General features: G+C 41.2%; 1 protein-coding gene across 1 annotated transcript in view; it reads left to right on the top strand.

Moving 5' to 3' along the window:
* Nucleotides 1–8,444: 8,444 nt before the first annotated feature.
* The window catches only part of FGD1 (FYVE, RhoGEF and PH domain containing 1), a 275,027-nt gene continuing 266,278 nt past the window's right edge, over nucleotides 8,445–17,193 (top strand). The window contains exon 1 of the mRNA XM_089669145.1: nucleotides 8,445–9,486. Coding sequence (XP_089525271.1) covers nucleotides 9,222–9,486 — 265 coding nt within the window. The 5' untranslated portion in view covers nucleotides 8,445–9,221. The remainder of the gene's footprint in view (nucleotides 9,487–17,193) is intronic.

The following is a 17,193-nucleotide window of genomic DNA, read 5'->3' as shown; positions in this document are numbered from 1 at the left end:
GTTTCCATGGTGATACTTCTGTCACACCCACATACTAGGCATGGTAGGTCCACAGCTGTTTTATATTTGGGTGTTGCATCTTAACTCTCTTTTAGTCATCCCACCCACTTGGTTCTGTATACATGAGAACATATTGTGTTCTAATGTACAGTTTTTTGTAGGGGATTGTTGTTTTTTTTTTCTGTTTGTTTTACTTGCATTTATTGTTTATGTGCAATTTTATCTATGCTCAATTTTATATATTTTTTTTTGTTTACAAACGATTTTATTGCATAAAAGTAGACTGTAAAACAACAGCACATTGTCAAATAGAACGTTCAACAATAACAAGGCACTTTTGAATAGTACAATACAGAGAAGTATATTAATGTAAGAAAGAAAAAGAAAATTAAGATTGCACATGAAATGTGTAAATGATGAGGTAGATTAAATGATACATCTGTCAACAGTATATGCCATACGACTTTCACTGGGAATGTTATTAATCATGCAATAGATGTCTACAATCCCTCCATGACTCCCACTTTTTATCAAATAAGTGCATCCTATCCAATAGGGTATAATGAATGCGTTCCATGAGCATTACAGTATCAATTCTGTGTAAGACGGAGGTCAAGGATACAGCATTGGACTTCCAATGCAAGGCAATAGACCATAAAATGGCAATACATATAGTATGTATCAATCTCATAATGGCATCAGAGACCCCCGGGATATGAGCCCCCAGTAAGCAGGTCTGCATAGACAGTCGTACCTGGGTACCCGCCAGTGAGGTAGCCACCTCAGATATCTTGCACCAAATCACAGATACCATCGGGCAATCCCAAAATATATGAACCAAAGTTCCCGTAAGGCCACAGCCCCGTCCCCTGGAGGGGGGACGTTTGTGGGAACAGTACATGTAGTCTTGATGGGGTATAATACCATCTGGTCAAAACCTTAAGGGCCATCTCACGAACAGAAAGGGATCTAGAGCACTTACATATGTTATCCACCATGGAATCCCAATCCTCATCCGAAAAGGTGATGCCACTATCCACCTCCCATTTCTGTCTGTATAAAGGGGGTGTAGGAGAAAGGCAAGTCAAAGATTGATGATAAAGATCAGAAATAAGGCCCCTTCCTCTGGGAGAGTCATGGCGGATTTTATATATTTTTTATAACCAAAGGACACAGTAGAAACTGCATAAATATTCACCATCTTTAAAAGGTTAATGAACCCCTGTCCTCCTAGCTGCCAGTCAGAGGAGTGGATGCATGAATGGGGTATATGAGATCTTTGTACATGGGATGAAAAAAATCATTTGACTTTCTGTTCATCTCTCTTGATAAGAGATACAGTATACAGTTACATTAGGTAGGAGCAGTTTGGTAGGACCTTATAGGCAGTAAATGGGGAAGTACCCCAACTTAACTTATATAATGTGGATTTGCATGGTGTGTGAACCAGGGATCATGCAGGGTTTGGATACTTCCATGGTAGACAACAAAAAATGAATGGGATTGTATTGAAAAACTGGAAATACTCTGGTTGGAACCCATACATGTACTAACAAAGTGTGACTTCACCCTACATCTTTCTTGGATTCCTCTTGCTTTGCTACCTGCTTGTGAAATTTGATGTTGTGTTGCAGCCTCAACGTGGTTCTTAAGCCCCCCTCCCCTCCCAATACTTAGCTGATCCTGATCTTTATCCAATGCTGTGCCTGAGAGCAGCGGCTCACTTGGCTCTCTCCCCCCTCAGGGGGCAGATGACAGTTGCAGGAGCCATTGCTGCTTTCAATCAAATCCTGTGAAGCGGTGGGGCCAAGCTATGCTGTCTGTATCTATAGACGCAGGCAGCGCAGCTTGGGATTGAGCCCATAGGAGTGCCCACATGTCCTATGGGGACACTTGCAGAAGAGGTGAAGGCAGGAGTGGTGGCAGGGGAACCCAAAAGAGGAGGATCGGGGCTGCTTTGTGCAAAACCATTGCACAGAGGAGGTAAGTGTAACATTTATTATTTAAAAAAAGGAAAAAAGGTTTACAGTCTCTTTAATACAACCTTTAGCACCCCCCTACTTGACAAAAACTTCCAAAAACAATCACATTCCAACATGATACAAATATCTGCCCAGAGTGAGATCTCTTCATCTGAGACAGTGTGAGATCTCTTCATCTGAGACAGTGTGAGATCTCTTCATCTGAGACAGTGTGAGATCTCTTCATCTGAGACAGTGTGAGATCTCTTCAGGGTTCAGTAATGTAGGTAATGGGGGTTGCAACAGAATGCTAATAAACTGCAAAGCAATAACCATTTTTGACAAATGAAAGGTTTACTTTAAAGCAGAACTCTGCATTCCCATGTTTACAGGTAATGATATATGAGCACTGTCTAGTGCACTAATATAAAAGCCCAGGCTGCTATGATGAAGCACCAGGGGACATACTCATGAAAGCCAGGGCTCAAAGGAAGTTGGTTGAATGATGCTGCCTGCTATTCAGCCAAGAAGACTGGTGACATCTAAAGTTGAAAAGGAATTACTGCAGGGGAAGGGGCAGCTCTGGATTGAAGATAAGTATTGCCTAGTTTTTTTTATGGAGTTCTGCTTTAAAAGGAACCTGCTAGGAGAGGAATGCAGGATTTTCCATTGCTGGCTTAAAGTGGTATTAAATCTGAAAGCAAATATTTATTATACTGAAGCTTATTAATTCTGAGATGTGATGGCTGCATTCATTTTTCTTTTTTAGGCTTTCTTTCTTCTCTTTTCATCTGGTGATCCAGCCAGTAAGTCTGTTGTTTTTCAAAAGAGCGAGCTCTCTTGCAGTTGTATCAGCTACACAGGGCTTAAAATTTCAAGTCCTGAGCTACTAGCCAGGCCTTAGAGTTACTCGCCACCAACAAACACACACAAACAGACACACCTGTACACACACACAGACATGTACATACACACACACACACACAGAAACATGTACACACACGCACAGAGACACATGTACACACACACACATACAGACACATGTATACACACACAGGCACGTACAGACACGCATACACACAGATTCATGTACATACACAGAAATACACACGCACAGACACATGTACATACACACAGACACATGTACATACATACACAGACACATGCACATACATACACAGACACATGTATGTACAAACACACACTCATGTACATGCACACACAAACACAGACACATGTACACACACACAGACACCGAGCCTGCGCAGCAAGACGGCCCTGGGGGACACACTTGCCCCCACCATAATTTTCACTCGCCATTGGCGAGCAGGCGAGTGGAAATTTCAAGCCCTGAGCTACAGACATGAGACAAACCATTTAACGCTGGCAGGGGTGCTTGCAATGATCAGCTTTTGTTTATTTATGTAAAATCTTTATTCAAAAAGGAAAAAATAGCTGCTTGCTGTAGAAAAAAAACCCTAACCAGAAAAACTAATGGGGCTTTAAAGGTACCAAACTATACCAATAAAAATGAAATGACCAAATATAAGAACAGTAGATAAAATTGAACATCTTTTATTAGGTTAAAAAACCACCCATAGATGGAACATATTCATCAGACATAGACATAGAAAACCATACAAATAAAATACAGAAAGTGAGACTCGGGCCACAGTAAATTGTTGCTGATGTCCTAGATGCAGATGGTGTCACGGGTATCAGCCAAAAAAAACAACAGATAATTGTATTAGTGTTGATATAGGACACCTAACCAGATAGTATCATAGGTGTTGATGAACGAATAAACCTGTAGTTTCCACTTGAAACCATGAAAAGGTACTTTGTTTTGGGATTCCAACGCGTTTCGTGGGACAGAGTCCACTTCTTCAGGGAAAAAACAAAACATAAATTCCAGTTGATGATACCACCACAATCTCAGATCGCTCCTGCAAGATATTCCTAGATTGTAAGCTCCAAGGAGCAGGGCCCTCCTATCCCTCTTGTATTGAACTGTATTGTCTCCCATTATATTGTAAAGTGCTGAGCAAACTGTTGGCGCTATATAGCTCCTGTATAATAATAATAAGATGGGTCAATTGTATCTGGATGGACAGAGGGGGCCTTCAACAACCATAAAGAATGATCATCGATCAAGAAAGAATCCAAGTCTACTTGAAAACTTGTCACTCATTCAATCAGAGAAGAGGGTTTGAGGTTTTTCCCTCCCCCTCCTTCGATAAGAAACTTTTCTCCACTGATGAAAAGTAATCTGAGCCCTACTATACTTGGTTGTCTGTAGCATTTGGCCAATAGATCTCTATTAAATGAATGCCGACTCTGTTTTTTACAAGTCTTCAAGTCTTTAATGTCCAAAATCAAAAATGACATATTGGATACAGTTTACCTTTTTATTACAACAATTTTTTCTGATCTCCCTTGTAACATAGTTTATTACCTGGTGATCCAGCCAGTAAGTCTGTTGTTTTTCCATTGCCTTTAAGGCTCCATGTACACAAGCCTACCCTGACCGCCGGCCGCGGAAAAATGCACAATACAGCAACCGTAGTTTTGGCGTGGTTTGCGTTTTTCCGCACTCGGCAGTCAGAACGCTCCTATCCTGAACGCGATTCTTCTGCATTCAGGAAAGGGAGGTTTAATCTCACCTAACCGCTGCAGCTTCTAAACTCTGCTAAAACTCTGCTATGAACACATAGGCTTTTATAGAGTTGAGTTTAGGAGCTGCTTGTGTACATGAGCCCTAACAGACCAGGTGGCAGTTAAAGGAACTAAAGTTTAGCTGTCACAAACTGCGAGCAGGCAGGCAGGCTCTTTATCGCAGAAGAAAACTGCTGTGTTTCTCCTGCAATAACATACACCTACATGCCTGATCACAGCAATCTTCGGCACGTAAACTGACCTGTGCATGCACGGCACAGCTTACAGCACCAGCCTAATCCTTATATGTTGAGATCACTAGCTACTTTGCATGCGTATGAGTGATGTCATCCTGTGCCGACCAATGAAGATGGCTGAAGACTGACACACAAAAGAAGATGCTGGTGCCAGAAAGGGACAGGGACCATTGGGGAAAGGTAAGTTTACCTCCTTTAAATTCTGCTTTAACCACTTCAAGCCAAGACACTCTCACCCCCTTCTAGTCCAGGCCAATTTTCAGCTTTCAGTGCTATCACACGTTGAATGACAATTGCGCGGTCCTGCAACACTGTACCCATATGAATTTTTTAGCATTTTTTTGAAACAGATAAAACTTTATTTTTGTGGGATTTTATTCACCACTGGGATTTTAATTTTTTTGCTATAGAAATGAAAAAGTCCAAAAGTTTAGAAAAAAAAGTGCTATTCTTATAAAATTTTGCAAATAAATAATCTTTCTTCATAAATCTTGGCCAAAATGTATTCATCTATATTTTTAGTAAAAAAAAATTACCCAAATTAGTTTATAACCAAAAATTATAATTGTTAAAAAAATGTTTACTTTTTTTATATTATTATTTATTTTTTTTGGGGTTTTTTTTACATACTGTCACCCTAGCAGTACAGTGTCACCATAGTGGCACTATACTACTTGCGGGGGGTGATGAAGATTTTTTTTTCTTCTTTTACACTGACTGCTTTTACACCCATAAAGGCTGTAAAAGCAATAATTTTGCCTTCTCTCTGGCTGCATTTCTGCAGCCATTGAGAAATACTGTGAGATCTGTGTTTGGTCACAGCTTGTCACATGGTACAAGGCTGTGGTCATTCACAGATTTCACTAGTAGTAAGCAATGATGTCAGGAAGTGACATCTTGCTTACTACTATTCATGTGATCACTGATTGGCCAATCAGTGGTCACATGATCAGGATCTCACACAGAGGTCCCATACAGCGATCTGTGTTCACGGTGCCACGAGCTCCCAGGGAGCACGCACAAGCAATGGATGCAGGGTGACGTTTAGAAACGTCCACCCGCATTGTCAGCGCTCCTGTCAGGCCTTTTATCAACATGGGCCGGACGGCAAGTAGTTAACACTGACAGGGGTGCTTACAACAGTTAGCTTTTAGGCATTTATGTAAAACCGTTCAAAAGGAAAAGCAACTATTGCTATAACTGTTTGACCTTTTCCTGCCGGCCACACACATATATACAGGCTCTTGGCAGCCGGGCTTTAACACTGAGAGGCCGTATATATGCATCTCAGACATAAACAATACTGTGCTGAGAGTGTGCACCGTGGGCACTCCCGGCACAGCTACCAGCGGGTAATGGAAAGCTCCTGGTGTCTACTTGGCATCGGGAGCTTTCCGATATTGTGACCACTGTGAAAGTTAATCCTGGCGGTCACATGATCAGAAAGCCCACCTTTGCCTCCCAGCATCAAAAACACCTTAAAGGGCTTGGAGGTGGCTGCGAGAAGGGGTTAGTAAAAAATTGCTGGAGTTTGGCTTTAAATTGTTAGTCATTTATGTAAAGCGAAACTAAATCTGTCCTCTCCACTAATTAACAATAATTTACAAGGGTGACTACATTACTCCTCCATAGATAAGGTGGAGGAATGAATGTAGCTACCCTAAGACAGGTGTTGTAATATTAAAGAAAACAAAAAGAGGGCGCACCGGCCTAGTGCATTATCGTAAAAAAATTTTAATGAAAGGATAAAAAGTAGGTATCATACTCACAATGGACATATAAAACAAGGGTACATCACAATAAACAGCAGTGTCCAATACATTAGGCATCTAAGTCCACAACAATGGAATCCTGGATATCCAACTGTCTAACGAGTTTTGAGGACTCAGCCTCTTCCTCACCGCTGTTTATTGTGACGTGCCTGTGTTTTATATGTCCATCGTGAGTATGATACCTACTTTTTATCCTTTCATTAAATATTTTTTACGATAATGCACTAGGGCGGTGCAGACTCTTTTTGTTTTCTTTTGCATTCAGTGACTTTAGACTAGCCCGGTCCGTTGAGGGCACCTAGGAGGGCATATTTGAATTGTCACCCTAGCCTCTGCTAAGTCCATCCCCAGCGCAGGAGTACAGAATTTGCTCTGTTTGAGGCGGTGTAATATTGCTGGATCTCCCAGTGAAAAAATTATGTTATAAAAGCTTGAAAAAATACAAAACTAATACCACCACCACATCCAATGATTAGTAAGCTACAATATATTACATTTTTGTTTTTGAGTTTAGTTACGCTTTAAGTACCCAGTGATAACGTAGCATTGCTTTTGATTTATTCACTCCCTTATTATAGCACGACTTGACTACTGTAACTCCCTCCTCACCGGCCTACCTCATCACAGGCTATCCCCGCTTCAGTCTACCCTGAATTCTGCGGCCAGACTCATCCACCTTACTAACCGCTCCATATCCGCCACCCACTGGCTGGCTGACTGGCTTCCGATTGCCCAACGCATAAAATTCAGATTACTAACATTGACGTACAAAGTTGTTCATAACACTGCCCCAAACTACATCACCGACCTGATATCCATTTACCACCCAAAACGTACTTTCCGCTCCACAGAAGACCTCCTACTCTCTAGTTCCCTGGTCTCCTCCCATGCCCATCTCCAGGACTTCTTCAGAGCTTCCCCCATCCTCTGGAACTCACTACCCCAATCCATCAGACTGTCACCTACCCTCCTCACCTTTAGGCGCACCCTGAAAACCCATCTCTTCAGGGAAGCCTACCCCGCCCTCAGCTAACTGCCAACCTCCTCCACTCTTCCTACCACTCCATTCCCCACAGCTATTTCCTCCCATACCACTATCCCCTCCCTCCTAGATTGTAAGCTCCAAGGAGCAGGGCCCTCCAACCCCTCGTGTATTAAATTGTATTGTTACTGTACTGTCTCGTGTACTGTCTCCCATTACAATGTACAGCGCTGAGCAAACTGTTGGCACTATATAAATGCTGTGTAATAATAATAATAAAATTTAACGCCTGCTGAATATCTTCAATTTTGCTCAAATCATTTGCATTCCTTGCAAGCATCAGACAAGGTATGGCTGCCCTTAGATGTTTTGTGACGGATCTATTGAAGATCAATCATCCAGCACAGAAACAGATGTTAACTTATATTTCTCTGTGGAGGATATTTCTCTTGTCAACTGATTCTCGGGGGACTGCAGGGAGCTATATTGGGATGGTTCCCATCCAGCTTCTCTTTTCCTTCTCCCTGGGTCTGCTTTCATTTACCGAGTACATCTCTATAATACGTGCTTCACCTTCTTGATACCAGATGCAGCCATATAGCTCTACCACTCTATACCCTACTCTACAGCAGCAGCAAAGCGGTTAATAGCATTAATAAGGCAGGATGCTGCATAAGTCATGAAAAAAAAAGCTATAGACAGTATTCCTGGGAGATGGGGGGGAGTGGGCAAAGCCATGTGCGAGGGGAAAATCCAGACCAGATTTTAAATGCATCTGACGTGAAATCCAACAGCAAAGGAAAGAGTCAGATTTCACATACACAGTAAAAAAAAAAAAAAAGGAGAGAAGAGAAGGAGAAAAAACTGCAGGCAGGAGTGTGTTTGCAAGCCAAAACCATCACTAGCAAAAGAAGAGAGAACAAAGGATATTGCAGACTGAGCCTGAGTGAGGTGTGCTTGCCTTGAACAGAAGGCATGATTGTTGCACCCAAGGGTGCTGGCAGCATTTGGAGATAGAGGTGGCACCTTGACGAGGCAGCTCTGCTGTTTTTGGTGCCCAGTGCTGCAAAAAGATTTAAGAACGGCTGAGGACAAGGTGTTAATTCATACAGTTGCTGACCTTCCTCCGGCCAAAGCAGTCTGCTCATTGTGGAGGAATAGGGGGGAGTAATGGATTAGCCATCAGGCTAAAAAACCAATGGAAGCCAGTGGGAGGATGGTGGAGCAGTGGACAGAGCCCCTCCAGGATGGGCTTGGAAATACTATCTAACTGATCTGTGGTCTTACAGAAGAGCCCACAGACCATCTCGCGTCAGGAATTGCCTGGCTTTGCTTGTGTACTGCAGCATCTGTCTCACTTCACTGTGATATCCCTGTAAGGCAGCTGCTTGCTGATGCAGCAATACCTTGGATTATAGGAGTACTGCATTTTTTTACTGGCAAAAAAAGAAAGATCTCTTCTAAATATTTAAATCAAGATTTCATCACAGCATCCGGCATAAGGAGTGGAGCACGGAATAGGCTGGTGTTGTGTAATTAGGCTCCTGACTCTACTTTCTGCCCATGTCCATCTACCAATGCCTGGACTCTGGCCATGTCTGTTCAGCCAGACCCCTCTCCTGGCTTCCCATATGGTCAGAGGGGAGAGGTTGAGCTGCCAGTTAAAGGGACACAGGTCTATCCCCTACACCCTGAAAACATGCAGGTAAACCGGCCCAGGAGCACTGCTTACACCTACCCACCAGCATGCCCCCGAGAGGAGCCAGGGACCTATGCCAAGCAATTCCAAGCCAGACGCTTCTCATATCATATTGGAGGTGCTGCACCAGCTTCTGGTGGCCATACCATGCAAAATGAAGGTGAGTCAATTTTTCACTGCCGTTTACATTGCGTAATATTGCCCACCCGAAGGTGATATCTTTTGGATTGATGCCAACGGGTTGAACCCCAACAGCAAAATTTCTGCATCTGAGTTCCTAGGTCTGTCCACCTGACATGACGACCACCAGGGCGTCTCATTCTCCTTCCTTTATTTGCTTTATTTTTCATTTATTTTGCATGACAAGGAATGTAAGGAAAATCTGGCTTCTGGAGTATGCGAATGATATCAGAAACCAGTGGGTGTTTCTGTCCCCTAGGGTCCACACATGACTGTAATATCAGTTTTGGCTGGACTGACCCTTTAAGATGTAATCAATTCACATTCACATCTTTGAACTTTTTTCCAAGCTTAACCACCAAGGACGACATTTTTGGAAAATGCAGATGGGCAGGATTTGGGTAACCGTCTCAGCTACTCTAATGCTGGTCTCTCATGTTTCCTGTTCAGAGTATAGAAGATGTACTGAGCCAGGGAAGTTTCTGCGCATTATACTTATAAAAAAGGAATCATATTAGGATCAAACATGCAAGGATTTTTTTTTCAGAGGTTATTTCAGTATGCAGGTGAGGCTGTGCTCCTTTTATAGGTCATGGGAGGTCACTGCATACTAATGAATTTGGTGTTGCAATAACCTTTGTAAATGTCTGATATGCCATAGCTTCTATTGCAAGTGACAGTTTTTCAGAGATATCGATGGGGCATATTTTTAAAGCAGCAAATATGATTTTCACCAGACATTCACTGGTGGTGAATCTATCACTGTCATTTTAAACACCTGCACCTGAACAGAAAATGTTTGATGAATCTTACTTTCACTGCTTTATAAATACACCTCCATCATAACCTGTGACTTGATGTCCTGTGAAATTATTATTATTAACATTAACCACATACACAGATGCCTCAAAAAGTATAACCAGTTACTGAGTGTAAAAGATCCTTCTGATAAATAAATCATGATATTTATGAAAGCCAGACTGTGCCACCCCAGCCTCCATAGGCCTGCCAGCTGTTTATACTTGTTCTACCCTTTTTGTTATGCCGCTGATCTATCACACAAGCCAGGTACCGCCAGGTATGGTGTTTCATTTTCTTTCTTTTTTTTTTTTTTGCTATAGAAGGTCCCCAATGGTCTTTATTGCACTTTGGTTGCAATCTGGCCATGCATTGTGATTGAAAAATGGATTGTTTTATTTAATTCATGTAGAGTCTTAGAATTGGTTATTTGGCTGAGGGCCCCTCTAAGCTCTGGGCTCTAGTGCAGGTGTGCTGTTTGGGCTGTTAACAGTTTCATAGTTCGTCTGGCTGAAAAAAGACAAAAGTCCATCCAGTTCAACCATAAAAAATAATCCTATAACCACAGTTGATCCAGAGGAAAGCAAAAAAAAAAAACCCAGCAAAGCATGAGCTCCTGCAGGAAAAAAAATTCCTTCCTGATCCCCCAAGAGTCAATCGGATATTCCCTGGATCATCTTTACATATAAATGTTAGTATCCAGTTATATTCTGTGTATCCAAGAAATAATCCAGGCCTTTTTTAAAGCAATCCACTGAGCTGGCCAGAACCAACTCTTGAGGGAGTCTATTCCACATTTTCACAGCTCTCACTGTGAAGAAACCTTTCCATGTTTGGAGATTACATTTCTTTTCCTCCAGACGTAAAAAGTGCCCCCTTGTCCTCTGTGATGACCTCAGGATGAATAGCTCTACACCGAGTTCACTATATGAGCCTCTGATGTATTTATACATGTTGATAATATCCCCCTTATGTATTATACATGGAGATCATATCCCCCCTTTTGTATTATACATGGAGATCATATCCCCCCTTATGTATTATACATGGAGATCATATCCCCCCTTTTGTATTATACATGGAGATCATATCCCCCCTTATGTATTATACATGGAGATCATATCCCCCCTTATGTATTATACATGGAGATCATATACCCCCTTATGTGTTATACATGGAGATCATATCCCCCCTTATGTATTATACATGGAGATCATATCCCTCCTTATGTATTATACATGGAGATCATACTCCCCCTTATGTATTATACATGGAGATCATATCCCCCCCTTATGTATTATACATGGAGATCATATCCCCACTTATGTATTATATATGGAGATCATATCCCCCCTTATGTATTATACATGGAGATCATATCCCCCCTAATGTATTATACATGGAGATCATATCCCCCCTTATGTATTATACATGGAGATCATATCCCCCTTATGTATTATACATGGTGATCATATCCCTCCTTATGTATTATACATGGTGATCATATCCCTCCTTATGTATTATACATGGTGATCATATCCCCCCTTATGTATTATACATGGAGATCATATCCCCCCTTATGTATTATACATGGAGATCATATCCCCTCTTATGTTTTATACATGGAGATCATATCCCCCTTATGTATTATACATGGAGATCATATCCCCCCTTATGTATTATACATGGTGATCATATCCCCCCTTATGTATTATACATGGTGATCATATCCCCCCTTATGTATTATACATGGAGATCATATCCCCCCTTATGTATTATCCATGGAGATCATATCCCCCTTATGTATTATACATGGAGATCATATCCCCCCTTATGTATTATCCATGGAGATCATATCCCCCCTTATGTATTATACATGAAGATCATATCCCCCCTTATGTATTATACATGGAGATCATATCCCCCCTTATGTATTATACATGGAGATCATATCCCCCCTTATGTATTATACATGGAGATCATATCCCTCCTTATGTATTATACATGGAGATCATATCCCCCCTTATGTATTATACATGGAGATCATATCCCCCCCTTATGTATTATACATGGAGATCATATCCCCCCTTATGTATTATCCATGGAGATCATATCCCTTCTTATGTATTACACATGGAGATCATATCCCCCCTTATGTATTATACATGGAGATCATATCCCCCCTTATGTATTATACATGGAGATCATATCCCCCCTTATGTATTATACATGGAGATCATATCCCCCTTATGTATTATACATGAAGATCATATCCCCCCTTATGTATTATATATGGTGATCATATCCCCCCTTATGTATTATACATGGAGATCATATCCCCCCTTATGTATTATATATGGTGATCATATCCCCCTTATGTATTATACATGGAGATCATATCCCCCCTTATGTATTATACATGGTGATCATACCCCCCCTTATGTATTATACATGGAGATCATATCCCCCCTTATGTATTATACATGGAGATCATATCCCCCTTATGTATTATATATGGTGATCATATCCCCTCTTATGTATTATACATGGAGATCATATCCCCCCTCATGTATTATACATGGAGATCATATCCCCCCTTATGTATTATACATGGAGATCATATCCCCCTTATGTATTATACATGGAGATCATATCCCCCCCCTCTCCTCTTTTCAAGAGAGAATAAATTCAGTTCCTCTAATCTTTCCTCATAGCTGATCTCCTCCATGCCTCTTATCAGTTTGGTTGTCCTTCTCTGTACTTTCTCCAGTTCCCCAATGTTCTTTTTGTGAATTGGTGCCCAAAACTGAACTGCATATTCCAGATGAGGTATACTAATGATTTGTACCGGGTAATATGATATCTCTCTCTCTGGAGTCTATACCTCTTTTAATACAAGAGAGGATTTTGCTCGCCTTGTTAATGTACTGCTCACTTTGTTTCTGTCATTCACAGCCATTTTTAAGGTCTCTTGTTTTGGATATGGCGAGGGAAAGCATGGAAAATCATGTGCAGTCCAGAATACGAAAACGTGTCCTTATTGTAGTTGTACTGCAGTGCCATTTATTCCTAAAGGATATAACTAGTCACAGCATACCCTTTCATTTTATAACATTAGTATTATAATAGCAGTACGTTTATGTTGTGAGTGCTGCCTGTATGCTGGTCATTTCTTTCCACAACTTCCTGGATTCTCTACATTCTTTACAGCCTCTCCTCTTCAGGAGACTACATATCCTATGGGACTTCCTGCCTGCAAGCAAGGATTTCTGTATTGACTCCGCCTCCTGAAACTCTCAGCTCCTCTGTAGTTCAGAAGGCAGGCTCTGTGAAATGTGTGATACAGCAGTGCCCACGCACAGAGCATAGTAAACACGTGTAACAGGAGTAGGCTAAAAATATAAAGTAGAAATGTATACTTGATTTTAAATCTTGACTACAGATACGCTTTAATGGCACGTCAATGTACCTTGCATTCTGGTGCAGTGTTTAACAAAAAGTATAAGCAGCACAGTGGCTAAATGGTTAGCACTTCCACCTAGCTGCACTAGGGTAGTCGGTTCGAATCCCAACCACAGCACTATCTGACTTGAGTGTGCATGTTCTCCCTGTGGCTGCGTGGGTTTCCTCCTGGTACTCCAGTTTCCTCCCACACTCCAAAAACATGCTGGTAGGTTAATTGGCTCCTATCTCAATTGGCCCTTGTATGTGTATGTATGAATGTGAGTTAGGGACCTTAGATTGTATTCTCCTTGAGGGTTAGGGACGGACGTGAATGTACAATGTATATATATGTAAAGCGCTGCGTAAATTGACAGTGCTATATAAGTACCTGAAATAAATAATAAAGTAAATACTTCCTTGGCGCAATTGTAGTTCATTGGACAGCCTGTTCATATGAATGGACTGCCCTAATGCAGCATGAAACATGCACCAACACACTTGTGCACTGTGGCACCTGCATAGACGTGTACTGGGTCTGTGGCCCAGAATACTGAAATGGCAGTTTGATCAATTCTAGCATAAGGGTGCATTCACACTTGCAAATGCGCATGCACGGCAATTGAATGCAAGAACCCCAATGGAGGTTCCTGCAATTATCTGTGAGAGGCAGCCCCATTGAAATCAGTAGTAGACTGCCAACTCCCACAGATAATCATGCCCACTTGCATGGAATTGCTCATACAGCAGTCATATGTGAGTGGGCTGATTATTCGCATGTAATTTCTGCATGAGCGATTACAAGCAAGTGGCCATGATTATCTGTGGGAGTTGCCAGTCCCCTACTGCTTTCAATAGGGCTGCCTCTCACAGCTAATTATGGAAACCCCTGCTGGGTTCCTCACATCTAATCACTGTGCAGGTGCATTCACAAGTGTGAATGTACCCTAAAAGTAGCCTGTTTATTTAGAATAATCATAATTTTAACCAATCATCTTAATATACGAAGAAAGAGTGATCTTCATTCTAGATGCAGAGATAAATATAAAGAATTACTGCCAAATCTAGGAGATATCAGTACCTTCTGGTCTTTGATGATACCTCCAAGCAATAAACCTCATTTTGTGTTTTACCAGCTAAAAGCCATTGTTGCCCCAAGAAAAAGGTGTCTGTACCCATGCAGATTATCAACAGATGAAGACGATTAGGTTGGCTCTGCTTTACGCAATTTTCTTTGCAGGTTGAAGGAAAGAAAATCGCTCGATTCCCCCATCAACACATTCATTGTTGATGGGGGAATCCCTCCCACTGCGCTATTGTATTCTGACAGCAAGAGGTTTCCCCATCATCAGAATATGATTACTGCTGCCTGCTATAGCCAGTTGTAGTAATCGTACCAAAAAACCCCATAGGCTGGTTGTACTGATGTTGACCAACTTCAGTACAATCAGCCTGCCCATACATGGATCGAAATTTGGCCAGTTTCTTTTTGATTAATCTATGGCTGGCTTAAAAGTCTTTCTTTTTCAACTGTGTGGGTGCTTCCTAACCTTCCTGCTTAGATTTGATGTGTACTGACATCATTTTCGTTGGAATGGAAAGAGCAGCAGTTTCAGTTGTACATGTACAGTATGTGACTCTTGTACAATCTTGGCTGTTGTCCTCAGAACTCTACAGGCAGTCCTTAATACCTGGATGGCCCATTTTTGTCAAGATTGGCCAGTAGATGGCCAAATATGTGGCAGAATGGACTGTGAGGTCCCTAAACAGGTATAGTTGCATCATAAAACAGTTGAGGCCAGGGAGTTAGACTGCATACACTTTGGGTAGTAGTGGTGTAACAAAAGTGACTGACAAGGTTTTCTAGCCAATCTGCTTGCTTCTCTCCCCTTCTTGAATTGCCTCAACTGGATGTGTGTTTTGGTGACCCATATATTAGATCATTGTCTTCTATAGGCACTTTTATGAGGACAGCATGTGGCTAAATAGTGACAGATGGCGGGTTGTTGTAGCTGTCAGAACTGAGTATATATGGCCAGTGTCTATTCATTCATGCATGTGCATGATGGACCACTTTCCTCCCACCTGGCACTTGTTCTCTTCTGCTTGATGTGCATAGATACAAGCTGGCATGTTCTTTATATCCAAACTACCTTCACTCCTAATCTCTCAACCTCAATAAATACACAGATATGAACATGGCATTAAATTGTAACTTCACACCCTGTCTTAAAGGTTTATCCACAGTATTTTCTGAAAAAAAATCTGTTGAAATAACTAAATAAAACAATTTTACCTACATTTGTCTATACCAGGAGAGCACCCAATATACCAATTTGCAGTATAGTGATTTATTGTTGGTTAGTGTACTTTGAACTTTGGATGTGCCCCTTACATGCAGGAATAGAGCAAGAAAAGCTCATATTACAGCTTGGAAGCTGAGTCTCTTTCCAAGATTGGGCCTTCTGAACTATGACAAACCAAGAAGGAAGACTAGGGGCAAACACAGGGCAAAACTTCAAATTCTTGCACATACACCTAGAAGTTAGTAATACACAATTGGGGGACTATTTATGAATATTTTTACACAAAATACAAATAGCTGTCACCTAGGATGCGCACAATTTTCCAATTTAATACAGTTAGAAAAATGTGTAAATATTGCGTGAAAGCTATGTAAATTGTGTGTTAAAAAATGTGTGTGTTTATAAAAAAGATGGTGTGTTTTTTTTTTAAGGATCACAGTACAATAATACTTGAACAAAAATGAGCTGCATGGTTGCGTTGCCAGAAAGAAGCCTTTACTGCACCAATGCCTCAAAAAAGCCCAGTTACAATATGCTCAACAACGCCTTGACATGCCTCACCAATCTTTTTTGTGGCATTGGTGCTTGAAAGGTGTCTTCTTTCTGGCAACTCGACCATACAGCTCATTTTTGTTCAGGTATCGTCATATTGTGCTGCTTGAAACAACCACAGTGTCTTTTTCCAGAGCATCCTGTATTTCTCCTGAGGTTTCTTGTGGGTTTTTCTTTGTATGCCGAACAATTCTTTTGGCAGTTGTGGCTGCAATCTTTGTTGGTCTACCTGACCTTGGCTTGGAATGAAGAGATCCCCGAACTTTCCACTTCTTATTAGATGATTGAACAGTACTGACTAACATATTCAAGGCTTTGAATATGTTTTTATAGCCTTTTTCATCTTTATAAAGTTCATTACCTCGTTTAATTAGTCTACCAAACAACAACAGATTTCTTGTATTCAGCACACTAAACAGCATGGTTGGATCATTCTCCATAGCCAGCTATTGTATTCTGATAGCTGGAATCCATGGCTGTCAAAATACCTTAGTGCTTAACTGGATTCAGCCACTGTTCAGCTGACAATTTTCTACCTGTTTCTTTTAATTTTCAGATCAAAGATTATCGGGCAAAAGAATGCCGAAAGG

Source organism: Staurois parvus, unplaced genomic scaffold, assembly GCF_062004578.1.
Source record: "Staurois parvus isolate SC_StPar_1 unplaced genomic scaffold, SC_StPar_1.0 ptg000068l, whole genome shotgun sequence".
In the NCBI taxonomy this organism is placed as follows: domain Eukaryota; kingdom Metazoa; phylum Chordata; class Amphibia; order Anura; family Ranidae; genus Staurois; species Staurois parvus.
Note: the sequence above shows the minus strand (reverse complement) of the source record. Positions and strands in the feature narration are given on the sequence as shown.